This window comes from Dromiciops gliroides, chromosome 3 (genome assembly GCF_019393635.1).
Source record: "Dromiciops gliroides isolate mDroGli1 chromosome 3, mDroGli1.pri, whole genome shotgun sequence".
In the NCBI taxonomy this organism is placed as follows: domain Eukaryota; kingdom Metazoa; phylum Chordata; class Mammalia; order Microbiotheria; family Microbiotheriidae; genus Dromiciops; species Dromiciops gliroides.
The window spans coordinates 636,497,590-636,524,792 of NC_057863.1; the positions used below are offsets into that span (position 1 = coordinate 636,497,590).

Consider the following 27,203-nt stretch of genomic DNA (forward strand, 5'->3'; position numbering starts at 1 on the left):
TCTTCAAAGATCTCAGTTAAAGAACAAACTAAGACATGACTTGTTGGCTGGAGCTGGGGACTTGGTGAGACTGAGATGTACTGAGATAGCAAAATGAGGCTGCCTGACAGTTCAAATCTGGGTCTGGGGGCTGCTGGACAGGGACTGACTGCCCTCAGTCCCCCCACCCCCTTAAAAGAAGAAGGAGTGGCTGCTGTAGCCTTGATTCTGGCAGTCAGGGAGGAGGATTCAGAGGACAATGTGAGTCATCCCGGGAGCCTCTGCTTGTTTGCCTATCTAATTCCCATTGTGATGATCTTTCCAGTTTTCTCCTCCCCACGTCCTTACCCAGCCTTCCCCTTCCATTCCCTTCTTCCTAATTCCCTGACTCTTGGTGCACCCTTCCCTCACTTCTTCCTGCCTAGTTCCTTCCCACCCTCTCCATGCCCCCAGAGTGGAGAAAAGAGGAATCCAAAGTCCAGATTCCTTCTTCTTGAATTTAGAGGAGGGAAGAGGGTAAGGGAGGTGGAGGAAATTAGAAAGACATCTAAAGACAGTTATATACTGTGTGGGAGGGAGAGACGATGGCAGTTAGAACTCACCAGTGAAAAGGAGGAAAGAATCTCTGAGACTAGGGAGTCCAACCCCTTCATGTTATTGTTCTCTTTCTGTCACTTGAAGTTGTACCCAACTCTCCTTGAGCCCATTTGGGGATTTCTTGGTAAAGATACTAGAATGGTTTGCCATGCCCTTCTCCAGCTCATTTTATAGATGAAGAAAACTGAGGCAAACAGGGTGAAGTAACTTGCCACAGGTCACACAACTAGTAAGTGTCTGAGGTCAGGTGTGAACTCAGGAAGATGAGTCTTTCTGACTCCAGATCCAGCACTCTATCCACTGTGCCCACCCATCTCATTTTACAGATAAGGAAACTGAAGCAAACAGGGTTAAGTGGATTTGAACTCAGGTCTAGGCCTGGTGCGCTAACCTCTATACCACCTAGCTGCCTTCCTGACACACAGTAGGTACTTAATAAATGCTTGTTGGTTTGATTTTTTTCTTACTTCTCTGAGGATGAACTCTCTTATCCTGAAAGTAAGGGGACAGATTAGAAATTAAAGCTTCTTAACTGTTTTGGGGGGTGAGTGTAGACTCCTTTGGCAGTTCAATGGTGTCTGTGACTCCTTGCAGAATCATGATTTAAAAGCATAAAATAAAATAAAGAAGGAAACAAGCAGTTATTACATGTCTACTTTGTGCCAGGCCCTGTGCTTAACATATCATTTCATCTTTATATTCCCTGTCCTTCAGCCCCTCATTTCCCACCTCCCTGGATATAAACACTTGTTGTTGTTTTAGGCGGACTACATTTGATGAGCAGCTAGGCCAAATGAGGGGAAAATTTCCCTGTAGAGCTATCCAGGAGGGGTTTCACCTGCCTTGTACCCCCTCCATGGCCTCAGGTTCTGATCAGGCTCTTGGGAAACAACCCTGCAATATCACTTGGAGAGGGGCAGAGAGGATGGAGTCAGGAAGACTTGAATTTGAGTCCTGCCTCACACATTTACTGGGTGAACCTTCCAGCCTTGGTTTCCCTACCTGTAAAATGGGTGTAATAATAGCACCTCCTTCACAGAGTTCTGGGAAGACTCCAATGAAAGGTGTGCAAAGTTCTCTGGGAACCTTTAATGTGCTCCATTAAGTGTGAATTAATCATGATTAAAATTCTATCATATCTGTACTCATGCCCCACTCCCCACCTCTCCCAGCCTTCCTGGATTTGTGCTTCTTAAAGTTACAGATGGCTTAGACTCTTTCTCTCAGAGATTAAACCACAGGATCCCAGGCCTAGAGCTAGAAGGGATCTTGGAGGCCTCCGAGTCTAATCTCCTCATTTTACACATGAGGAAACTAAGACCAAGAAGCGTTAGATGACTTATCCAGGGTCTACACAGTTAGTAAGAAAGTCCCTGAGGCAGAATTCTAACTCAACTCTTTTGGCTCCTACTCCTGTGCTTTCTCCATTACATTATGCTGTCTCTCAACCCTCTCATTTTACAGATGGGGAAACTGAGGCCCCAAGGGGGTAAGGGGCTATCCCAAGGTCATCTGGCCAGTGAGTGACAGGGTCAAGATTAGGGCCCAGTTTTCTTGACACCCTGGACCTTGTTCTCCCCCTTGTCATCATTACCTCCTTCTTTCTTTGCCCAAGATGTTCAGCCTGATCATGATTCCTCAGCTCATCCCCTGCACGGAGGCGCTGGAGTGTGAGGCCGGAAAGAATGAGATAGATGGGAAGTGCTGCCCCCCTTGCCATGCAGGTAGGTCAGAGAGTTTCTTTCTCCGGAACAAATCACTCTCTTACTCTGCTAAATGCCTCCTATCCAGGCTCTCTTCCTTTCTTTATGTATCCAGTTAAATTCCAGAACCATTGAATCTCAGAGCTTAGAGATTCCATGGAGGGGAACTGGCCCAATCTCTTTTCCAACCTAGGAATCTCTTCTTGAATACTTTAGGAAACATAATGTTCTCTGCTTATAAGGCAGCTATTCCTATTGATGGACAGGATGAAGTTACTCAACCAGTAGGGTTTGGAATGCCTCTTACACATAGAGTCTAGAGTTAGGTTGTCCAAGGTTTAAGGGGTTTAATGCAGGACTGCATGGGTTGGAAGGAGGGTGGTAATTGAGGTAAGAGAGGGGAAAGGGAGAAGTCCCCCTGGGCACACCTCTGATTTTCTCTGCCTTCCCCATGGGGTTCAGAGCCAGGTGGGTACAGAATACTTATTCAGCAAGTGTTGATTGCTGGAGAGAATTGTCAGCTTTGTCTAAAGCACTGATTCCATTCAACTCATCATAATCCACACCTTTCACATTCACACACAAAGTGATCCCATACAGGCTCCTCCCTAGTTCAATTCCTTAGTAGTGTACATCTGAGCAAGAGCCTCTAAATCGGTTTCCCTGTTTCCAGTCTCTCCATTTTCTAATCTCTCTTCACACTGGAATATTATATTCCCCTGGTAGAAGGTGATTTCCTTGAGGGCAGAAGCTATTTCTGGTTTTTGTGGGGTTTTTTTTTGTCTTTTATCTCCAAGAACAATCTGGTGCTTTGCAGATTTATTATTGTTCAGTCCTGTTTGACTCCTCATTGCCCCATCTGCGGTTTTGTTGGCAAAGATACTGGAGTGGTTTGCATTTCTTTCTCCAATTAGTTTTACAGATGAGGAAATGGAGGCAAACTTGGCTAAATGACTAGCCCAGGATCACTCAGCTAGTAAGAATCTGAGACTGGATTTGAACTCAGGTCTTCCTGACCAGGTCCAGTGCTCTATGCACTCTGTCACCTACCTAGTCAGATTAATCCTTGCAGATAGAGAGTGCTTATTAAGTTTCTGTTGTATTTGTCAACCATGTCACATTAAGGGCTATTAAGGCCATATTTTTCCAGAAACACTACTGGACCTTCAGGAGACCCTGAATGTGTCAAGAATGAAACTCCCCCTGAGCTGACATAATGCACCCCAAACTGGACTCCCTGTGTCTTGGGGAGGCAAGACAGCCACCAGCCAATGTGTGCCAGGCTGGGATAATGCTTTTGCAGCTGTGGTCCTTTGCAGATAAGAGCACACTCCTATCTTCATAGTCTAGCAGTTTCCAAGGGAAAAGAATGAGACTTTTGCCATCACCTTACTCCTTCCCATGGGGAGCGGTCTCGTTCTTTATTTCTACCTTTGCTGCATTGCTCTTCTCCCATGCCATGCCCCTTCCTGGTATCTCCTGCTATTACAAAAATGTAAACTTCTGTAAAAACTGGCAATCCCCTGGGTTCCCCCTGGATGTTCATTTCTCTTGTAACAAGCCTGGTTTTCACATAAGTCTTGTGACATTGTCATTGCCCATTGACAGTCCTTAGCAAAGGTTTTCTGGATAAACTAAGGCTCACAACCTTTGATTCTGCCTCTTGGACCTCCACCTTCACCCCCACACACACACACACACACATACTCCCTCCACCTTGTGTTTTCCCTGACCATTGAGGCCAGCCCAGATAGAGCTTCAGGTTCCCATCTTGACCTATATTTAGTGCATGTCATAGTGCAATGGGATCTTAGGGATCAGTTTGACTCCTGGTGCCCCCCACCACTTGCTACTTGTGTGACTCTGGTCCAGTCATTTAATTTCCTCATCTATAAAATAAGGGGATAGGACTAGATGACCTCTAACATTCTGTGTTCTGTAGGTATCTTTCTAGCTCTGAATCCTATGTTGTGAGCTCCTGCCTCCCTCTGACATTCTATACTCTGAGGTCCCTGCTAGCTCTGACATTCTGGGTTCTGGGGCCCTTTCTAATTCTGACATCCTCTGTTCTAAGAGCCCTTGCCCCTCTAACATTCTATCTTCTGAGATTTCCCTCCCATGTCTGAATTCTATGTTCTAAGGTCACTTCTACCTCTACGTCTTACGTTCTGTGGTCCTTCCTAGCCCTGACATTCTATCTCCTGGAGTTCTTTTTAATTCTGGCATTCTAAATTCTTGTTCTTGTATTATTTAAATTATTGGGGGGTCAGACTGGGTTTTCTAAAACATTAGTACTTATAAATTAATGGCTATTGTACCAGTTTTGGTAGTAAGCATTTATTATTAATTAATATCGGAGGGCGGAGCCAAGATGGCAGAGGAGAGGCTGTGACTCCCACAAGCTCCAGATAAATCCGTCCATTCACGCCCAAATAATGCGGTAAAAATCAAAACCCAGAACAGCCTAATGCACATAAGAACAGAGTGAGACTGTTTCTCCGCAAAAGAGGGCAATTCTGATCACCTACTGATCAGGCTGAACAGCTCAGCATGCGGTCCCGACCCAGCCAGGGACACTGCTTCCAACGCATGTCAGAATCTTCTGCACCAGCAGCTTCTGAGGCTCCGATCACAGACTTGTGTGGGGGTTCGGCGGTAGGCCGGGGTGAAGTGGAGACAGTGTCTACTGGAGTTGGGGCAAAGCGCCCTGGGTCTGAACCAGTGGGCTGAATCCAGTGGTGGTGGCCCAGTGGGGGAGGGGTAAAAGCACACCAAGCTTCCGACCATAGAGAATCAGAGTTCAATCAGACTTCTGTTTCCGGGTCAAAGAGAAAGCGGCTGTGATTACTCACAAGCCAGGCAGGCTGAGAAGAAATCCAATCACCCCCTGGGCCAGGCTGTAGCACGAACAGTGTGTCCTGGAAGCAGCGCTACACTTTAAGGAGTAAAAAGCCAAGAAACAGTAAGTCAGGATGAGTAGGCAGAGAAAGCAGAACACCATTGAAAACTTCTTTGGGGGTAAGGTAGACCACAATACAACCTCAGAAGAAGAAGATAATAATAGGGTCAAAGCTCCAACATCCAAAGCTTCCAAGAAAAATATGAACTGGTCTCAAGCCATGGAAGCTCTCAAAAGGGACTTTGAAGAGAAAGTAGGAGAGATAGAACGAAGATGTAGAGAAAGAGAGGAAGGAATGGAAAGAGAAATGAGAGCAATGCAGGAGAGGCATGAGAAAATAATCAACAGTTTGAAAAGCCAAATGGAAAAGGAGATTAAAAAACTGCTGAGGTGTAGGAGAAATAGACTGGGGGAGGGGGAAGGGGAGAGATGGTCTGGGGAGAGGTTGTTCACATTAAGGAAACAAGAAAAAAGCTTATGGAGGGGAGGGGAAGAGGGGGAAGGAATTGGGGAGTGAGTGAACCTTAATATCATCAGAATTGACTCAAAGAAGGACTAACATACATACTCAAGTAGGTATAGTAATATATTTTTGCCCTGAGGGAGGGGAGGGAGATGGGGGGGGGAAGGAGGGAAGGGCAGATTTGGGGAGAGAGTAGTAAAAAGCAAAATACTTTCAAGGAAGGTAAAGATGTTCTGCATAACAGCACAAGTATGAAATATTGAATTGCTTGATTTCATAGGGGGGGGTTAAGGAGAGAGGGAGGAAGAAAATTTGGAACATAGAATTAGCTCAAAGACCTTAAACTCATCAGAGTTGTCTCATGGAGGGAATAACATTCACACCCAGTTGGGAGGAGTAATCTATTTAACCCTAAAGGAAAGTATGAGGGGAAGAGGATAAGGAAGGAAGGGTGAAAAAAAAGGGAGTGCAGAGTAGGGGAGGGGACAGTCAGAAGTAAAATACTTTTGAGGAGGAATAGTTTAAAAGAAGATAGAAAATAGAATAACTATCATAGGAAGGGAATAGTATGGAGAGAAATAGTTATGATGACTTTGCTGGGCTAATATGAAGAAAATTCTTTGTCAAGTTTAAGGTACTTTATTTAGGTTATGATGAACAGGATACTATTAGAAAAACCTGGAAAGACCTACATGAACTGAAGCAGAGTGAAATGCACTGTATACAAAATAACAGCAATAGTGTAAGAAGATCTGCTGGGAAGCATGTGGTTATTTTCAGCAAGGCGATGGTCCAATATAACCCTGAAGGACTTATGAAAATGGCAACCCATCTACAGAGAAAGAACTGATGGTATCTGAAAACAGACTGAAACACATTTTTTTTCTTTTCTTTTTTTTTTTTCTTTTTTGGTGAGGCAATTGGGGTTGGGTGGCTTGCCCGGGGTCATGCGGCTGGTGGGTGTTGGGTGTCTGGGGCCGGATTTGGGCTCGGGTGCTCCTGGTTCCAGGGCCGGTGCTCTGTCCACTGCACCACCTAGCTGCCCCTGGAAACACATTTTTTTTTTAATTATTTTTTCTCTTTGACAATTCCTCAGTCTGAAATTTTGGGAGTTTTTTGACTGTTTTCTCTCACCACCTAGCTAATGTGGGAATGTTTTCCATTACTACTCATGTATAACTTATTTTGAAATGCTTGAGTTCTAGTGGGTGGGGGTTGGGAATGGAGAAGGAAGAGAAGTTGGAACAATTTTTTAAAAAAATTGATGTTAAAATTTGTTTTTACATATATTTTGGAAAATAAGATTCTATTTAAAAGCAAAAAAAAATTAATATCACATATTATTAAAGTATTGACCGCATGTCTCCCTGACTTCCCCACTAGTCCCAGGCTTACATTCCTAAACAATTACATACCCTGCATATTGAGCCAAGAAGGAGAGGGAAGTGGGAGTGGAGAGTCCCAGGAAGAATAGAACAAGCCCCTTGTGATGCAGTCTTTTTCTTCCTTTCAATAGAGGCAGCATCTTACACACTGATCAAAGATAATTGGCTAGCATCATTCAATTCCATTGGTTGATGTGACTTGAGGGTGGTCCATATTAAAATGAGCTCTACTGAGATGACATCTGGGTCTAATGGGAGATGGACCCCCGATGGCAAAATAAAAATCCAGATAGGTGCAGCTTAATCCCCCCTCAGTTCACTGAGCTGGTCCAAGACTCTATTCTCCATTATTTATTTATTTGTTTGTTTGTTTATTCATTCATTCATTCATTCATTTATTATCTATCTATTTGTTTGTTTATTTATTGGTGGCAGGGCAATAACTTGCCCAGGGTCACACAGCTAGTAAGTGTCAAGGGTCTGAGCTTGGATTTGAAATCAAGTCCTTCTGAATCCAGGGCTGCTACTATATCCAGTATGCCACCTAGCTGCCCCTATTAATAGTTATTTTCTTACATTCTAAGGTTATTTTCACTTTGGACAGTCTAGGATCTATGCCTCTGTGGGTTGAGGTGTGGATGTGCACCATCCTAATTCTCATGGTAAACCATCCCAGATTTCATAGGTGGCCTTAGAAGCTTCCCAGGTCTCGCTGAGGATCTGTAGATGCTGGTGTCAGGGGTGGTACTGGGGGAGAGGCAGGCTGGGGTGAGGAGCTTCTGCAGGGAGGGGTCCTGTGCCTTGTTGTTCATGCTGACTCTTTGATGCCATTAGGTTTCAGGCTTAATAAGTCATGCAATATATGGCGACCAACCATGTGTGTGCTTTGCAGTCCTGGGACGTATACAACACAGCAGAATGTCATGAAGGAATGTCTCCAGTGTAAAGTTTGTGACCCAGGTAAGAAGCTCTTTAGAGGCCTTGACCTTCCCCCACTTTCCCCCTGAAGTCCAGGTGGCTCAGGGCTACATCAAGCTGGGGAAGGGAGTATGTCTTCCTGTTGGTGGTGGGGTGAGACAGAGGGAAGGCAGGTGAATGCTGGGTGATGAAGCTGGTCCTGCTGCCCACCTCATCCATTTTGGATCTCAGTATTCTGGAACTTGGACTTCTCTATTTGAAAAGGCTGTTTTTTCATAATGGAGAAATCTTCTTAAGCATGTGTGATTTCTTGACAGTGTAAAGTACTGGGGACTTTCCTTGTTCTTCTTCCTCCTCCCCACTTTCCCCTTTTCTTCTCTCCTGAGGGACTGTCCACCTGTTCCCCTCAGTGTCTCTCCCCTCCCTAACCCCTAGGGAAGGAATCACAAGATAACAGATTTAGAGTTGAAGGAGACCATAGAAGTCCTCTCATCAGGGATCCTCATTTTACCTAAGAAAACTGACCCCAGAGAAGTTGTGACCTGTCCAAGGTCACAAGGCAGCACACAGCAGAGTCAGGATTTGGACTCAGGGTCCTGAGTGCAAGTTAAGCACTTGCTCACAGCTTTTTCATCTTCCCCTCCTCCAGTTTCAGACACAGCCTTTTTAGTCTGAAAAGGTTTTCACACCCCAATGTTGACACCAGGTTGATGCAGTCTGAAGAGTCCTAGATGAGAAGTCAGAGAATCTGAGTTCAATCCTAGCTCTGCCCTTTACTATCTGCATGACTTTGGGCAATCCTGTAGGATGAATAATCATTAAGCACCCTACTATGTTTCAAACACTGACCTGCTGGGGACGATAAGAAAGGCCTAAGGGAAGCTCAGTTTAATGGGGTAAAAAACATAAATCAATTCTGTACAAACGAAATATAGGCAGGATAAATTGGAGATTATCTCAGGGGGAGCCTCTAGAATTAAGGGAAATCAGGAGAAAGTGACTAACCTTTCTGGGTTCCATCTGCTTATCTTTAAAATGAAAGGGTTAGATGCAATAATAAAATCGAATTCCTTCTAGCTCTAAATCTATTCTCTATGCACTTGACTAGGAGATATTGGGGCACTGGTGGCTAAGTGGTACAGTAGAGAGAGTGCTGGGTCTGCAGTCATGAAGACCTGAGTTCAAATCTGACCTCAAATGCTTCTAGCTTTGAGACCATTGGGAATCTCTTACCCTTGAACTGCCTCACTTACCTCCACTGTAAAATGGGGACAATAACAGCAATCTACCTCCCTCTGTGTTGTGCAGATCAAATGACTTGATAGCTGTTAGCACAGCACTTGGCACTTGATCATCTGAGAGCCAGTGTGGTTTCACAAAGGGCCAAGGAATGGTAGATATGCAGTTTGTTTCCCACTACTCCAGGGAGAAATGCCAGGAACAGAACAGAGGCCTGTATATATCTGACCAAGGCTTTGATATTATCAGGTGTGGGGGGTTTATGGAAAATGATGTCAAAATCTGGTTTCTCAGGAGAAGTTCTTCAGTATTGTACATCAGTTTTATGATGGCATGCTTGTCTGGGTTCAGGATAATGGATGATGCTCTGTTGCTTTCTCAGTCACCAGTGGAATAAAGGAAGGCTGTGTGCTTTCTCCCATGATTTTAGTACAATATTTTCAGCATGTTTGCCTTGAACAAGGAGAAAAACAAGGTCAGCTACCACACTGATAATAAATTATTTAACCTTAAAAGGCTACAAGCCAAGACTAAAATGGAGGGAGAGTTGGTACAAGATTTTTTTTTGTTGTTCACAGATGATTGTGTACTCAGTGCAATCTCTGAAAGCTGAGATCCAACAAAATATGCATCAGTTCTCTGTTGTTGTGCTAATTTTGGCCTAATGATTAACACCAAAAAAAACCCACCCCAAAACACAGGTTCTCCACCAACCAGCTCCATCCCATCTAAACATGGAAACCATTGGTTCTAGGCAAATAGAAAAAATTTTGAATGCGTTGGCAGGGTGCTATGGAGGGATGTCCACATAGATGATGAAAGTTGATGCATTCAGCTTAGTGTTTGGGAGGCTCCAAAGGAAAGAGTGGAAAGAGGTATTAGGCTGCCTACCAAACTGAACGTCTACAGAGCCATTGTGCTGACCTCATTGTTGTATTCCTGTGAAACCTGGATAATCAACCAGCAACATGCCAGGAAAATGAATCAGTTCCATTTGAATTGTCTTAGGAAGGTTCTGAAAGTCTCCTGGGCATGAAAAGGTACCAGACACTGAGGTCCTTTTATGAGCTAACCTGCCAGCACTCTACTCAGAGGGGCTGACCACATTGTTTGAATGCCAAAATACTTTTGCCTAAAAGACCATTTTATGGAAAACTTGCCAAAGGGAGGGGCTCCCATGGAGGTCTGTCTTCACTGGGAGGAAGTGACAAATGAGGTTGCACATGTAGAATATTGTTTCCTTGAGGGCAGGAACTCTTCTGTTTTGTCTTTGTAGCCCATCCTCAACACAAAACTTTGTGCTTTTTTCTTTTTACTTTTTTGGAGCTTGGTCATTGAAGGAGTGTGTGGGGGGAACCAGGCCTGTGATTTTACTTATCTAAGGAAGAAAATTCCTATCAAAGCATGTGGGCACCTTGTCTACAACTCATGGTCTCAGAGTAGCCTGAAGGACCTGTCCAGGATCCCTCAGCCACAAAGGATCTGGGGCAGCAGTGGAGCCCAAAGCTGGATGGTTCACCTCAGGTTTGCTCTCTCACAGGAGCTTTCCAAGCACAGGCTAGGTGACCCTTGGTTGGGAAGTGATAGAGAAACATCTTGTTACAATTGAGTCAAACTAGACAGCCTCTGAGATATTGCTGCTGCTCTTCAGAATCTCCTAGTCTGGGTGAAAGAGGGAAAGACCAACATAAATGATGCAGTCAGCACGTAAGGTCCTGTGCAAAGGGCTGTCATCAAAGGCCATGTATTTCATGTCCCAAGTCATCCTGGACTGCTCACTAACTCTTGCCCTCCATATCCAATCTGTGTACAAAGCTTGGCAATTTCTCCTTTGCAGCATCTCCCAAATATGCCCCGTTCTCTCTTCTGACATTGGGTCCTCCCTGGTGCAGACCCTCTTCTCCTCACACTGAATTATTGCAATAGATCAGCGCTGGTGGCTGTCTGTCTGCCTTATCTCTCCCTCCTACAATCCATCCTCCATTCAGCCATCAAAATGATTTTCTGAAGGCACAGGTCCAAACATGTCACCCACGTTACTCAATAAACTTCAGTAGGCTCCCTAACTTTCTGGATCAAATCCAAAATCTTCATAGCCCTTCATAACCTATCCCCCTCCTACCTTTCCAATCCTAGTACACCTTACACCCTCTCCCCCCATTCCCATATGCACTGTGATCCAGTGACACTGGCCTCCTTCTTCTCAGCTGGGCATTTTCCATGCATGGAATGTCCTTCTGTCCTCACCTGTGCCTCAAGACTTTTCGTGGCTTCCTTCAAATCCTAGCTAAAATCCATCTTCTACAAGAAGCCAAATCCTATGCCCCCTTAAGTCTAGGGTCACTCCAATTTATCCTGATTGTATTTTATTTGTACATACTCTTTTGCATGCCATTACACCCATTAGACTGTGAGCTCCTTGAAAGCAGAAACTATCTTTGCCTTTTTTTTTTGTAATGTGTGTCCTGAACATGGTAGGTCCTTAATAAATGTTGATTGACTGACTGACTGACTGACTGACCTATTATCTTGCTTTTTTTTCAGAATTTGGATTAGTGACGAAAAGGGAATGTTCATCTACATCCAACACTGTGTGTAGCTGTTCTCCAGGCTATTTCTGTGCTGACATGAAAGATGATAACTGTGATATGTGTGTGGCTCACCGAATTTGCAGCCCTGGTCAATATGTAAAATCTAGAGGTGAGCCTGCTTCTTCACCACCCACCTAGGGACAGAGAACTATTGTTGCTTCAGGATGAACTGCTCTCCCAAGAGCTGATTGTTAAATTTTCAGTATGAGCATTGGCACCTCAGAAATGGGCCAATATATAAATCAGGGCTTAATGTATTGCTTTGTCAATTGCTTAGATTTAAGAAAGTGATGGGGGAAATTTTGTAACGTCAACAAATCATTAAAAACATAAAAATGTGCCCCAGGTTCCTTTTTTCCCCCCCAAAAGAGTTGGTAAACATTAACTAGTAAGGGGAATGAAACATTGCTATAATATAGGAGATGCAAAAACAAAATATGTTTTTAAAAATAATTTCTTGCCTTAGGCTTGGGAAGTATGTCATAAGAGTTGTCCCTAATACACTTTGCTCTGACACAGCTTCCAGGGAAGGGACCAACCAACCCAGGGGCCCAGTTCTAGCAGCCATGTTTTGCTCTCATCCTATTGCCATGCTGAGCACCAAATCTCTCATCTCTTTCTCTTTAGGCCACAGAGAGAAAAACAACACTATCTGTGAAAAGTGCCCAGGCAGGGACATTTTCCCACAATGGGACCCATCACTACTGTCTGCCATGGACCAAGTAGGTGTAACATACTCTCTGGGACTTGGTGGTTCATTCTTTTCACTTATTCATTTTTTATGTTTTAAACAAAAATTCTGGCCTCAATATACACCAAGTAAAACTATTTCCATATATGAAGAAGAAAAGAAAAAAAAAAAAGAAATACCCACAGGGCACTGCAGGTAAGTATTTAACAACTGATTTCTGAGAAAATAAATATACACAAACACACTTTAAGGATATTCTGCATCATCAATATCTTCGAGGTCATTTTCTTGAGTCTTAGACCCTAAGCAAAATAACAAATCAACCACGAATTCATAGCATTTGCAAATTTCTGAAGCATTAATTTAACAATTAACACTGGCTTACAACTGGGGATGATTCCAGCACACCTGTGGATGTACTGTAATGATTGGAATGACGCCACCTGCTGGAGACTTACTGTAGAAAAGCTCTGCCATGGGAAGGTCTCTGAGGGCAAGCCATTTGGTCAAGGGTCCTTAGCATCAGGAAGTGATGTTTGCTCATGGGTACTGTCTATCAAGGCTACAGCCAATCAACTTGAGGAGCCTCCTATTTCTGGGAGGAAGACAAGAAGTAGTAAGCATACACAGGTGAAGGGGTTTAGTCTCTTTTTGCTTCCTGACCTCACCATGGTGGGGTCAGATGTTAGGGTCTCTTAGAAATAGTTAGATTTTTACCTTTCTCTCTGATCCTAATGCTTTTTGGTGGGGGGGGCAATGGGGTTAAGTGAACTCACCCAGGGTCACACAGCTAGTAAGTGTCAAGTGTCTGAGGCCGGATTTGAACTCAGGTACTCCTGACTCCAGGGCCGGTGCTTTATCCACTGTGCCACCTAGCCACCCCTGATCCTAATGCTCTTTAATAAATACTTAAATACTCTCCTAAAGCTTATAATATATTGTTGATGATCATTAGATTTAGATAGTTATAGCTGAATTTTACCCCCTTACAGTATACAAAACTATGAATCTAATTCTATTCATTTCCTTTTAGGCATAAAAGAAATTCACATGTGGCTTTCAAAGCTGTTCTGCTTGTCTCTGTTTCCTTCTGGTCTTCCTCTTGTTAGATAGTTCCCACTGCTAAGTTTTTTCCCTAAACTGATCTAAAATCGGCCTTTCTATGACTTCTCTCCATCACTCAAGGTTCTACCCTTTGAAGCCAGCTAAGTGAATTTACTTCTCTTCTTTTTAACAACCCTTTAAATACTTGAGACAACTCCTGACCTCTCCAAGTCATCCTTCAGTAGCTCCTCACATGCATGCTTTGGAACCCTGGTTGTCCCAGTACCATAGAAAAGACTTTGGAATCAAAGAATCTGGGTTCAGATGCTATGGGTACTGCCCCACATGTCCTAGGGCAAGTGAGATAATTTGCTGGCCATGGGAGATGCTATCTAAATACTAGCAGTTATCAGTCATTTGAACTCTCTGTGTCCTATTTCCTCATCTATACATGAGGGACCCAGCCAAAGGACCCCCTGAAGTCCTGTTCAGTGTAGAATATATGGTCCTATAACATCTTCTTGTGGGAACTCTCCCCCCTAACCTAAGAACTTCCTAAAATGGGGCACTGAACACAACTCTTCAGATTTGGGCTGACTATCTTTATTCTAAACCCTCCAATGTAGTCTATGGCTGAACCACCATGGCTGGTTTTCCAATTGTGATGCTTACTCACATGGAGTGTTTCAGGGCACTCATACTCCAAGACCTTTTTAGAGAAATTGTTATCTAGTCCCATTTCCTTCCCGGGATGGTGCCATGATAGAATGGAAATGGCATTTCATGCTGGAGCCAAAGGCATGGTTCAGACCCTGTCTCTGATCTTTGCTTCCTTTGTGACCATGGCTAATCACTTTGATTCTTTGGACCTGAATTTGCTCATCTTTATACTTAAAGGATTGGAATAGCTGGCTTCTGATGTTCCTAACAATACCAATGACCACCACAAACAATAAATGGACAGCTAGGTGGCAAAGTGAAGAGAGTGCTGGATATAGAGACAGGAAGACTCATCTCCTTGAATTCAAATCTAGCCTCAGACATTGTTAGCTCTGACCCTAGGCAAGGCATTTAACCCAGTTTGCCTACAGTTTCCTCATCTGTAAAATGAGCTGGAGAAGGAAATGACAAACACTCCCAGCATCTTTGGAAAGGAAATTACAATATGGGAATGAAGAGTCAGACATTACTGAAATGACTAAACAAGAGTTTAATTGGTTAATAATATGGTCACTTTGTTCTTCTTAGAGAAAGGGCAATCAGGCTAGAATTATAACTGTCTGCTCCCTTAAATATTATTATCTAGGGGTTATGACCATGTTCAATCAAATTTCTGATTGCTTTGCCCCTTTTTTTTGGAGGCGGAGGAAGGAAAATCCCAAGCCCTCCATCCAAAACTTGACACCCTTTCCACCTATACCTATTCACAATGAACACACATTGGAAGAAGCAAAGAAATCCATTTATCTAAATTGTAGAAAAAGAGAAATCATGAGAAATTATACCTAGGAGAATGTATCCAGATAATAAGAAGAATGAGCTTTTCCTTTGGTAGTGAGATAGCTCAAACCAGAGAGAGGTCTAGATCTTACCCAAGGGGAAACTCCCCCAAGGCTCTAGTGTACAAATCTGGGCATGAAGACAGGAAGAGGCTGCTGCCTCCTCTCATGTGTTCCCTGAGTCTTTTGTAAAGAAAAAAAATTATTAACTAGCTAATCTGGTTCTGAAATTATATAATTGGATTTATGAAAAATTGTGATTAAATGAAAAATTATAACTTTAGAAAAAATATAATTGGGCTGTAAGTCCCATCTGGGGTGCCATTCAAATGTGGGAAATATTTGAACTGATTAGGGCTAATTTGGTAGGACTAATCTGACTGGGGTACTTAATCTGGGGACTTCTGACTGGCTGGCTATCTGACTGCTATTAACTTAGTATAGGCCTTTTATAAAGTTTCCACCACCACCTTGCTCCTCCAAATTGAGAGCAAAAGATAAGAAGCCTCTTCCATTTTAACAGCAGAGGGTTTATTTATGAGATACAATTTAAAATTAGAATACAGGGAAAATAAATGTACAACCTGACTGCTTTCCGGCGCATCTCTGCCACACCTGGAAGTTTGGGTTTTTTTTCGTCCTCGTGTATACCAACGGACATTCTTCTAACTGGAAAGCCCTTTCTCACTTTCTCTAGCATCCTTGTAGCAGTCCTCTTTCTGTCCGCTCCTCCCTTACTCTTTCTCCAACTTTGCTTTCTCCAACATGTACCCTGTGCTCACCGCTTACTCCTTAGCCTCCTTGTAGCAGCCTCCCTGTCTGTCTTCTCCAACTTCTTAATCTTCCAGCATCCCTCCTTGCTCTTAATTCTGGCCTCCTCCTGTTTACTCTCTTCTCCCCTGTATATATGTTCCTTCTAACCCCTTAAATCTCGGGACTCCCTGAGCCCATGCACAGGCCAAACTAATGCACTGGCCACCCTAGCACTTCGGCCTGGGGGAGGGGAACCCTCAAGCATCCCTTGAATACCACACCCAGGGCACCAGGGGCCCTTGCCCCCTGCTGTGCCCCCAGGGATCTCCGCACAGGCTATGCCAGAACCCTGTCTGGACGAGCCTGGGATCTAGGGCTAGATCCTCTCAGAGCAGAGGGAGCTGGTGCTGGATGAAGCAACACCTAGCGTCCCTGAGGCTTTTTGTGGCCTTTCCACTCTGTGCATGCGTGCACGAGCCACACCCGTGGCGTCGGGGTTTTTGGTCCAAGCAACTTAGCCCAGACTCCCTCCCCCTCCCCCGAAGCTCCACTTGGGGAGCTTGAGGCCAATTCAATGCCCCACACTTTTACTTTAGCAACCTGAAATTGGAATTGGCCTCTTCCCTTTTCCCTCTTGAAGCTGGAAGCCAGAAGTAATTTGATTCTTTTTTTTTTTTAATTTTTTTTTTTTTTTAGTGAGGCAATTGGGGTTAAGTGACTTGCCCCAGGGTCACACGCTAGTAAGTAAGTGTCTGAGGCCGGATTTGAACTCCGGTACTCCTGACTCCAAGGCCAGTGCTCTATCCACTGTGCCATCTAGCTGCCCCTGATTCTTTTTTTAAAATGATTATGTAAAAATTACCTTATTTGTCATTTTGTACAAGAAAACTTGATTAAAAGAAAGAAAAAATGAAAGAAAGTGAAAATATAATGCTTGAAGAGTCCTGAAGAGGATTGATCAGCCTGGAGTTCTCCCACCAACTCTGCTTGGCCAACTGCAGGGCAGGGCATTCCTCTCTGTATCAATAAGGAGAGAGTCTCCTACCAATGGGCATTGGGACAGGGGTTATAATAACAGCAACAACAGCACTTTCTAGGTATCATCTTATTTCATCTTCGTCATAACATTAGGAAATAGGTGTTATTTATTATCCTCATTTTATAGATGAAGAAACTGAAGCAAACAGGGGTTAAGTGACTTGCTCAGGGTCACATAGCTAGGAAGTGAAGTGTCTGAAGCAAGGTTTGAACTCCCAGTGTTCTAGACTCTAGTCCAGCACTCTGTCCACTTGAATCCACTGGATGACCTAGTTTCTCTGGCTCCATGATCTTTTTGACTGATTTTTGAGCTTAAATGTAAAACATGACTCCATTCAGCCCTATTAATTCCATCTCACTGTTATGTAGGCCATGGAAGATACAGGGCTTGCTCTGAGGTCAGGAAGCCTCCAGTTCTATCTTTTAGGACATAGTAAACTATGTCTAATAGGCATGGCATACCCTTTCAGTGTCCCAGCCAACAACCTAAGGCTCTCTACTCTTGATAAGTCTTGCATGAGGGGAAGGCATTTCTATACCAGGGAATTCACACTGATGAAATTCTAGCTCTGGGCCCCTCAAAAAACAAACAAAACAAAACAGCTTGTTGCCTGGTTCTAATCTGTCTAATCTTTTTGATCCTGACTGGACATGCTGGCTTTCTAGCTAGTTCAACATGGATGCCTCCTCCTAGCTTTTTGTGTTATCAGGAAAATTGGGAGGTGTGCACCTCTGCCTTAATCGAGATTGTTAATAAAGGCACAGCTGGCCCTCCTTCTCTCTTTCCATTTGAGATACTCTGCCTTTCTTTCTATAAAGCTTCATTGCTGCTGAGTCGCATGACTGACTGTACCTGGGGGAGAAGTGGAATCACTCGGGTTTGCGTGTTGATGTTCAATGACATGTGACCACATCTGTCTTCCTAGTTGTACAGCACAGGGTTTATTTTGAAGAAAAGCCAGGCATGGACACCACAGATGCAGTGTGCTCACCTCAAAGTAACCCTCAACACATAAAATATAAATCCACTTATCCATCATTCCCATCATCATCATTGCCATCATTGCCATCATTTATGTGAAGCCATATGTGATGGTGAAGCTACCCAGGTAAGCAGAGACATAATGAGGGTGGAGCAATGGGGGCTTGGCTCAGGACATTAAAGTTAGTGGGCTCAGACCAAAATTGGAGTCCGTTAGGACAGTAGAAACAATAGAACTCAGTGTCTAAATCATACATTCATTCAGTTACTCTTAGGGAAATGCCAGCTGGAAGGCAGAGGAGGGCTTCCCCCTGTCCCCAGCTTTCCTCCTCCTCCATATCCCCTCTTAAGTTAGAGTAAGCTTGGCCCAGGCTCAGTTTGTGCTACTTGTCCCGGGCAGAGAAATTCCTAGTTAAATAAATCCATTGATTTCTCTCGGAACCACTTACCAGTCACCTATTGTATGCAGAGCATTGTGCTCAGGAGCCAAGGTGAATTTAGAGTTCAATTACAGCAAGTACAATAGTATTCCATTACATTTATATACTACATCTTGTTTAGCCATTCCTCAATTAATGGGCATCCCCTCAGTTTCCCATTCTTTGCTACGATAAAAGATCAGTCAAGAATATTTTTGTACACGTGAGTCCTTTTCCTTTTTTATGTTTTCTTTGCTATATAGACCTAGTAGTGGTATGTTGGGTCAAAGGGTATGCATAGTTTTAAAGACTTTTAAGCTGGTTCCAAATTGCTCTCCAGAATGGTTGGATCAGTTCACAACTCCACCAACAGTGCATTAGTCTTCCAATTTTCCCATATCTACTCCAACATTTATCATTTTCCTTTTTTTGTCATATAAGTCTATTAGATAGGTGTGAGGTGGTACCTCAGAGTAGTTTTAATTTGTATTTCTCTAATCAGTAGTGATTGACAACATTGTTTTCATACAGCTGTAAATAGTTATAATTTCATCATCTGAAAACTGCTTGTTCATATCCTTTTGCTATTTCTCCAATTAGGGAATGACTTGTATTCTAATATAGTTGATTCAGTTCTCTATATATTTTAGATATGAGGCCTTTATCAGAAACACTGTCTATAAAAATTGTTTCCCAGCTTTCTACTGTCCTTCTAATCTTGTTTGCATTGGGTTTTTTTGTGCAAAACCTTTTTAATTTAATGTAGTAAAAATTATCCACTCTGCATTTCATCATATTCTCTGTCTCATCTTTTGCCATAAATTATTCCCCTCTCCACAGTTCTGACAAATAAACTATTCTTTCTTTTTCAAATTTGCCTAGGGTATCTCACCTTCATGTCTAGATCTTGGGCCCATTTTGGACTTTACATTGGTGTATGGTGTAAGATGTTGGTCTATGCCTAGTTTCTGTCTTACTCTTTCCATTTTTCCAGCAATTTTGTCAAATAGTGATTTCTATCCTGGAGGCTAGAGTCTTGGGTTTAACAGGAAATTGCTATATTCATTTACTTTCTGTGTTTTGTGTGGCTAACCTATTCCACTGATTCTCTTCTCTATTTCCTAACCAGTACCAAATAGTTTTCATGATTGCTGCTTTATAGTATGGTTTTAGATCTGGTACAAGGTAGGCGCACCTTCCTTTGCATTTGTTTCCATTAATTCCCTTCATATTCTTGACCTTTGTTCTTCCATATGAATTTTGTTATTTTTTTCTAGCTCTATGAAATACTTTTTTTGGTAGTTTGATTATATGGCACGAAGAAGTAAATTAATTTGGTGGAATTTTATTATGTTAGCATGGACTACCCATGAGCAATTTACATTTTTTCCATTTGTTAGATATGATTTTATTTGTGTAAAGTGTTTCTAATTGTCTTCATATCGTTCCTGGGATTGCCTCAGCAGGTAGACTCCCAAGCATTTTATATTGTCTGCAGTTATTTAAGTGGAATTTCTCTTTCTAATTTTTGCTGCTGTACTTTGTCATATATAGAAATACTGATAATTTATGTGGATTTATTTTATATTCCTGCAACTTTGCTAAAGTTGTTAATTGTTTCAATAATTTTTAGTTGATTCTTTAGGATTCTTTAAGTATGCCATCATATCATCTGCAAAGAGTGATAGTTTAGTTTCTCCCTTGCCTATCCAATTCCTTCAATTTCTTTTTCTTCTCTTATTGCTAAGGCTAAAATTTCTGGTACAGATGTTAATAATAGTGGTGATAATGGACATCCTTATTTTACCCCTCGTCTTATTGAGAATACCTCTAACTTATTCCCATTGCATACGATGTTTGCTTGAATGGTTTAAGAGAGATACTGTTTATCATCTTAAGGAAAGCTCTATTTATTCCTATGTTCTCTAGTATTTAATAGGAATGGGTGCTGTATTTTGTCAAAAGCGTTTCCTGCAACTTTTTGAGATCTATATGATTTTGGTTAGTTTTGTTTTGATGGGGTTGATTATGTTGATAGTTTTCCTAATATTGAACCAGCCCTGCATTTCTGGTATAAATCCCACCTGGTCACAGTCTTTTATCTGTGATAAATTGCTGTAATCTCTTTGCTGGATATTCTATTTAGTAATGTTTGCATCAATATTCCTTAGGGGAATTGTCTATAATTTCTTTCTCTTTTTTTGATTTCCTGGTTTAGCATCAACACTACATTGTCTCATAGAAGGAATTTGGTAGGGATTCCTTCTTCACCAATTTTTCCAATAGTTTGTATAGTACTGGAATTAATTGTTCTTTAAATGTTGGTAGAATCACTTGTAACCCATCTAGCCTGAAGATTTTGTTCTTAGGGATTTCATTGATGGCTTGTTCAATTTCTTTTCTAAAAAAGGGCTTATTGGGGGGCGGAGCAAGATTGAAGAGGAAAGACATTAAATGCACAGGGCTCCTGATACATCGCCCCAAAATAGCAATAAAATAACCCTTGGGCAGAAACACACAAAAATATTGGCTGAGAGTTTTCTCCAGCTATAGATAGATATCAGGGGGCTGTGCTGGGCCATGAATAAGCCTAATGCCACAGTCAGGCCAACACACCAGACACCTGCCAGAGGAATTTACCCCAGTGCCTCTGAATCGGCTGCAGCACAGGCGTCTTCTGGAACCAAGAGTGCGGTCGGACTGAACGGCTGGTGGGGGGGCGCATAATTGCAGGGGTACATTGGACCGGGGCGAAGGATTCTACTGTCCCACCCCAGTGGGCAACCAGGAAAAATTCTTGAGCGGCTGAAGGCCCAGGTCGGGGAAGGCGAGCAGGGGGAGCAGCTCATCAGAAGCTGAGAACCACACCACAGAAAGCTTTGCTGGTTGGTTGGTTACTTAGTAAAGTAGTCCTGAGGGTTATCTCTGACCTGAGAACAGGCCAGGTGAGATTAAAACCTGCCCTGCCTCAACCCCAAAACACCTGGGCCCTCAGAAGCTGAGAACAGGAGCTGAGCAGAGAAAGCAGCCTCACCCCCCCACACACACACCCAGTGGAGAGGTTAAAATCAAATAGAAAGTGAGGCCAGGCAGGCCGAGAAGAATCCCAACCATCCCCTGGGCCATGCTGTAGCTTGAACAGTGTGTCCTGGAAGCAGAGCCAAAGAGTAGGCAAGAGAAGCAGAAGACCATCAAAACTTCTTTGGGGGTAAGGTAGACCACAATACAACCTCAAAGAAGAAGATAATAATAGGGTCAAAGCTCCCAACATCCAAAGCTTCCAAGAAAATATGAATTGGTCTCAGGCCATGGAAGCTCTCAAAAGGGACTTTGAAGAGGAAGTAGGAGAAATAGAAAGAAGATGCAGAGAAAGGGAGGAAAGAATGGAAGGGAAATGAGAGCAATGCAGGAGAGTCATGAGAAAAAGTCAACAGTTTGAAAAGCCAAATGGAAAAGGAGATTAAAAAACTGTCTGATGAAAATAACTGCCTAAGATTAGGATGGAACAAATGGAAGCTAGTGACCTTATGAGAAACCAAGACACAGTAAAGCAAATTCAATTGAATGAAAAAATAGAGGGCAATGTGAAATATCTCCTTGGAAAAACAGCTGACCTAGAAAATAAATCTAGGAGAGATCATTTGAAAATCATTGGACTACCTGAAACCATGACCAAAACAAGAGCTTAGACACCATCCTCCAAGAGATTGTGAGGAAAATTGCCCTGATATTCTAGAATCAGAAGCTAAAATAGACACTGAAAGAGATCTACTGATCACCTCCTGAAAGAGATCCCAAAAGGAAAACCTCCAGGAATATTATAGCCAAATTCCAGAACTCCCAGGTGAAGAGAACATACTGCAAGCAGCTAGAAGAAAAAGGGAATTCAAATACTGGTGGAGCTCCAATAAGGATAAAGCAAGATCTAGCAGCTTCTATATTAAAGACTAAAGGGAATGGAATATGATATTCCAGAGGGCAAAGGAAACTGGGACTACAGACAAAATCACGTACCCAGCAAAACTGAGTATAATCTTTCAAAGACAAAAATGGGGATTTCAATTGAGAAAGAGGTCTTTCAAGCATTTTGTGATGAGAAGACCTGAACTGAATGGAAAACTTGACTTTCAAATAGCAGACCCTGGAGAAGCATAAAAACGGTAAACAGGATAAAGACTTCATGAGGGATATTAAAAGATCAAAGCATTTATATTCTTACATGGGAAGATAATAACTTTTCAAAATCATAAGAACTATCTCAGTAAGAACCTCACAGAAGGGGCAGCTAGGTGGCACAGTGGATAGAACACTGGCCCTGGATTCAGGAGTACCTGAGTCAAATCCGGTCTCAGACACTTAACACTTACTAGCTGTGTGACCCTGGGCAAGTTCACTTAACCCAATTGCCTCACTAAAAAAAAAAAAGAAAGAAAGAAAGAAACTCACAGAAGACACAGGTCTGAACTGAATATGAAGGGATGATATCTGGAAAGCATTTATGTTTTGTTTCTTTGTGGTGATGACAGGGGTGGGGTGTCTTATGTCTGGGGCTGGATTTGGGCTTGGGGCCTCCAGGGTCCAGGGCTGGTGCTTTGTCCACTGTGCCACCTAACTAATCCATGATGACATCATTAAAATAGGGTTGAGGTTTAAGGAGGAATAAACTGGGGGAGGGAGAAGGGGAGAGATGGTCTGGGAGAGGTGTAGTTCACATGAAGGAAACAAGAAAAATGTTTATGGAGGAGAGTAGAAGAGGGGGAAGGAGTTGGGAGTGATGCGAACCTTTATATCATCAGAATTGGCTCAAAGAAGGACTAACATACATACTCAAGTAGGTATAGGAATATATTTTGCCCTGAAGGAGGGGAGGGAGAAAAGTGGGTGGAAGAAGGGAAGGAGGAAAGAGCAGATTGGGGAGAGAGCAGTAAAAAGCAAAACACTTTCAAGGAAGATGAAAGATGTTCTGCTTACTGCACCAGCATGACATACTGAATTGCTTGATCTCATAGGAAGAGTTGAGGAGGGAGGGAGGAAAAAAAATTTAGAACCAAGAATTAGCTCAGGGACCCTAATCTCATTGGAAGTGGGCTCATGGAGGGGATAGCTTTCAAACCCAATTGGGAGGAGCAATCTATTTAACTTTGCGGGAAAATAGGAGGGGAAGAAGATAATGAAGGAAGGGTGAAAAAGGGGAGTGCATAGTGAGGGAGAGGATAGTCAGAAGTAAAACACTTCTGAGGAGGAATAGGTAAAAAGAAGATAGAGTAAATGTCATGGGAAGGGGATGGGATGAAGGGAAATAGTTATGATGATTGATTATAATGGCAAAACGTATGGTACCTACTTTACTGGGCTTTCATGAAGAAATTCTCTGTCAAGCTTAAGGTACTATATAAAGGTTATGATGAACAGGATAGTACCAGAAAAAACCTGGAAAGACCTACATGAACTGAAGCAGAGTGAAATGTACTGTATACAAAAATAACCAGCAATAGTGGGGGATGATCTGCTGGGAAGCATGTGGTTTATTTTCAGCAAGGTAAAGATCCAATATAACCCTGAAGGGACTTATGAAGATTACAGCCTATCTGCAGAGAAAGAACTGATAGTATCTGAAAACAGATGGAAACACATTTAAAATTATTTTTTCTTTCCTCTTTGACAATTTCGTAACCTGAAAGTTTTGGGTTTTTTTACTGTTTTTCTCTCACACTAGCTAATATGGGAATTTTTCCATGACTACTCAAGTAATATCTTATTTTGAATTTCTTGAGTTCTTGTGGTTGGGGGTGCGAATGGAAGGGGGAGAGAAGTTGGAACACAAAGTTTTTAAAAAATTGATGTTAAATTCATCCATCTAATTTAGATGGTCAAATTTATTGACATATCGTTGGGCAAAATAGCTCCTAATTATTGCTTTAATTTCCTCTTCATTGGTGGGAGTTCACACGTTTCATTTTTGATGATGGTAATTTGGTTTTTCTTCTGTCTTTTTCAATCAAATTAAACACAAGTTTATTTATTTTATTGATTTTTTCATAAAACCAGTTCTTAGTTTTATGTATTAATTCTATATTTTTCTTGCTTTCAGTTTTATTAATCTCTCCTTTAATTTTCATAATTTCCAATTTGGTATTTATTTGGGGATTTTTACTTGATTCTTTTTCTAGCTGTTTTAGTTGAATCCCCAATTCATTGATCTCCACTTTCCTCTATTTTATTCATGTAGGCATTTAGAAATATAAGTTTCCCTAAGAACTGCTCTTGGCCGATGCATCCCATAGGTTTTTGCATGTTGTCTTATTATTGTCATTCTCTTGGATGAAGTTATCGATTGTTTCTAATTGTTTGTTGTTTGACCCACTCATTATTTTATTTTTTAAAATTTTTTGTTTTGGTGAGACAATTGGGGTTTAGTGACTTGCCTAGGGTCACACAGCTAGTAAGTGTTAAGTGTCTGTGCCGGATTTGAACTCAGGTCTTCCTGACTCCAAGGTCAGTGCTTTATCCACTGTGCCACCTAGCTGCCCCCCCCACTCATTCTTTAGGATGAGATTATTTAGATTTTTTATGGCCCTTTTATTACAACATAATTTAATTGAATCATGATCTGAAAGTATGGATTTACTATTTCATCATTTCTGCATCTGACTTTCACAGTCAATTTTTGTGTATGTGCTATGTACAACTGAGAAAAAGGTATATTCTTTTCTACCCCCATTCAGTTTTCCTCCAGAGGTCTATCATATTTAATTTTTCTAAATTCTATTCACCTCCTTAACTTCTTTCCTATTAAATTTGTGGTTAGATTTATTTAGTTCTGAGAGGGAGAGGTTGAGGTCACCCAGTAATATAGTTTTGCTATCTATTTCTTCCTGCAATTCACTTAAACTTCTCTAAGAATTTGGATGCTATCCCTCTTGGTGCATACATGTTTAGTATTGTTATTGCTTCTTTTATCAATGGATACCTTATGTAGTTTCCTTCCTTATCTCTTTTAATTAGGTCAATTTTTGGTTTTGCTTGTCTGAGATAATGATTGCCCCCCCATCCTTTTTTTACTTCAACTGAAGCATAATATATTCTGCTCCAGCCTTATACCCTTTATTCTGAATGTATTTCATTGCTTCAAATATTTTTCTTGTAACAACAAATTGTAGGATTCTGATTTTAATCCACTCTGCTATCTGCTTCCATTTATAGGAGACTTCATCTCATTCTCATTCAAAGTTATGATTACTAACTGTGTGTTTCCTTGCATCCTATTCTTCCTTGTTTATATTTTTCTCTTTCCTTTTCCCCTGTCCCTTCTCATTAGTGTTTGTTTCTAGCTATCTCGTCTTATCTCCCTTCTATCAGCCCACCTCAATTTTGTCCTTTCCCACATTAAATTCCTAGTTTTTCCCTCCCTTCTATCACCCCACTTCCCTTTTGTTCCTCTTCCCCTTTCCCTCCTAGTTTTATTCTTCCTTCTATCAGCCCCCTACCCCTTCTTTCCCCTTTCCCCTTTTTACTTCCTTATAGGTTAAGATTTTTATCTTATATACCCAATTGAGTATGCATGTTAGTCCCTCTTTGAGCCAAATCAGATGAGAAAAAGGTCAAAACAATGATCACTCCCCCCCCCATTTTTCCTCTATTGCAATAGGTCTTTTGTACCTCTTCACATGATATGGGTTTACCCCATTCTACTTCCCTTTCTTCTTCTCCCAGTATGATCCTTTTTGTTTCCCATTAAGTTTTTTTTTTAAACATCATCACATCAGAATCCACTTATACCTACACCTTCTGTATGTGTGTACTCCTCCTATCTGCCTTGATAAAGATAGTTTTCAAGAGTTACAAACAGTTTAACCTTATTGAATAACATGACCCACCTTTTACCCTTTCATGTGTCTCTTGAGACTTGCATTTGTAGACTGATTTTCTATTCAGTTCTGGAATTTTCATTAGGAAAGTTTTTAAAGTCTCCTATTTCATTGAATATCCATTTTTCCCCTGAAATATTACAGTTAATTTGCTGGGTAGTACATTCTTGGTTGTAATCCCTGTTCCTTGGCCTTCTGGAATATCATATTCAAGCCCCTTGATCCTTTACTGTTGAAGCTGCCAGGTCCTGGGTAATTATTATTGTTGTTCCTTGATATTTAAATTGTTTCTTTCTGACTGCTTGTAGTATTTTCTCTGTTACTTAATAGTTCTGTAATCTAGCTACTATATTCCTTGGCATTTTCTTTTTGGGGTCTCTTCAGGAAGTGATCAGTAGATTCTTTCATTGACTACTTTGTCCTCTGGTTGTAAGACATTGGGTTGGTTCTCATTAATATGTCCTGAAATATGTTACATAGGCTCTGTTTTTGATTATGGTTCTCAGGTAATCTGATTATTCTTATATTATCCCTCCTGGATCTATATTTCCAGGTCTGTTGTTCTGAAGAGGTATTTTATATATTCTTCTACTTTATTCTTTTAATGCTGCTTTACTTCTTCCTGTTGTCTCATTAAGTCATTAGCTTCTATCTACTCAATTCTGATTCTTAGGGAATTGTTCTTCTTTTTCAATTTTACAATTGTGTTTTTAAGGCATTATTTTCTTTTTCAAAGCTATTGACTTTCTCTTTCATAATTCTCATTTCATTTTCCAATTTTCTACTACCTCCCTTATTTGGTTTATAAAATCCTTTTTTGAGCTCTTCCAGGAGGGCTTTTGGTTTCGAGATCAATTCTCCTCCCCCTTTAAGGCTTCACATGTAAGAGTTTTATCATTGTTGGTCTTCCTCTGAGATTATGTTTTATCCTCCCTGTCACCATAGTAGCTGTCAATGGTGAGGGTTCTTTTTTGTTTCTTATTCATATTTTTATTTTAAGCCTCTTTTGTGCATTTTAAGTTAAGTTCTGCTCCTGGGGTACAGTGTACACTGTGTGGAGCTTCTTCTGCTGGGGTCAGGGGCTGAGTCATCAGCTTTATGCTCTGAGGTATCACCAATGTTGGGCCTGCTGGGC

At 41.7% G+C, this 27,203-nt stretch overlaps 1 protein-coding gene across 1 annotated transcript in view; it reads left to right on the forward strand.

The window, feature by feature from the left end:
- The window catches only part of LOC122748174 (tumor necrosis factor receptor superfamily member 14-like), an 89,751-nt gene that overhangs the window by 56,319 nt on the left and 6,229 nt on the right, over positions 1–27,203 (forward strand). Inside the window, 3 exon segments of the mRNA XM_043993859.1 lie at positions 17,726–17,744; positions 17,746–17,876; positions 27,113–27,176. Of these exon segments, the coding sequence (XP_043849794.1) occupies positions 17,726–17,744; positions 17,746–17,876; positions 27,113–27,176 (214 nt within the window).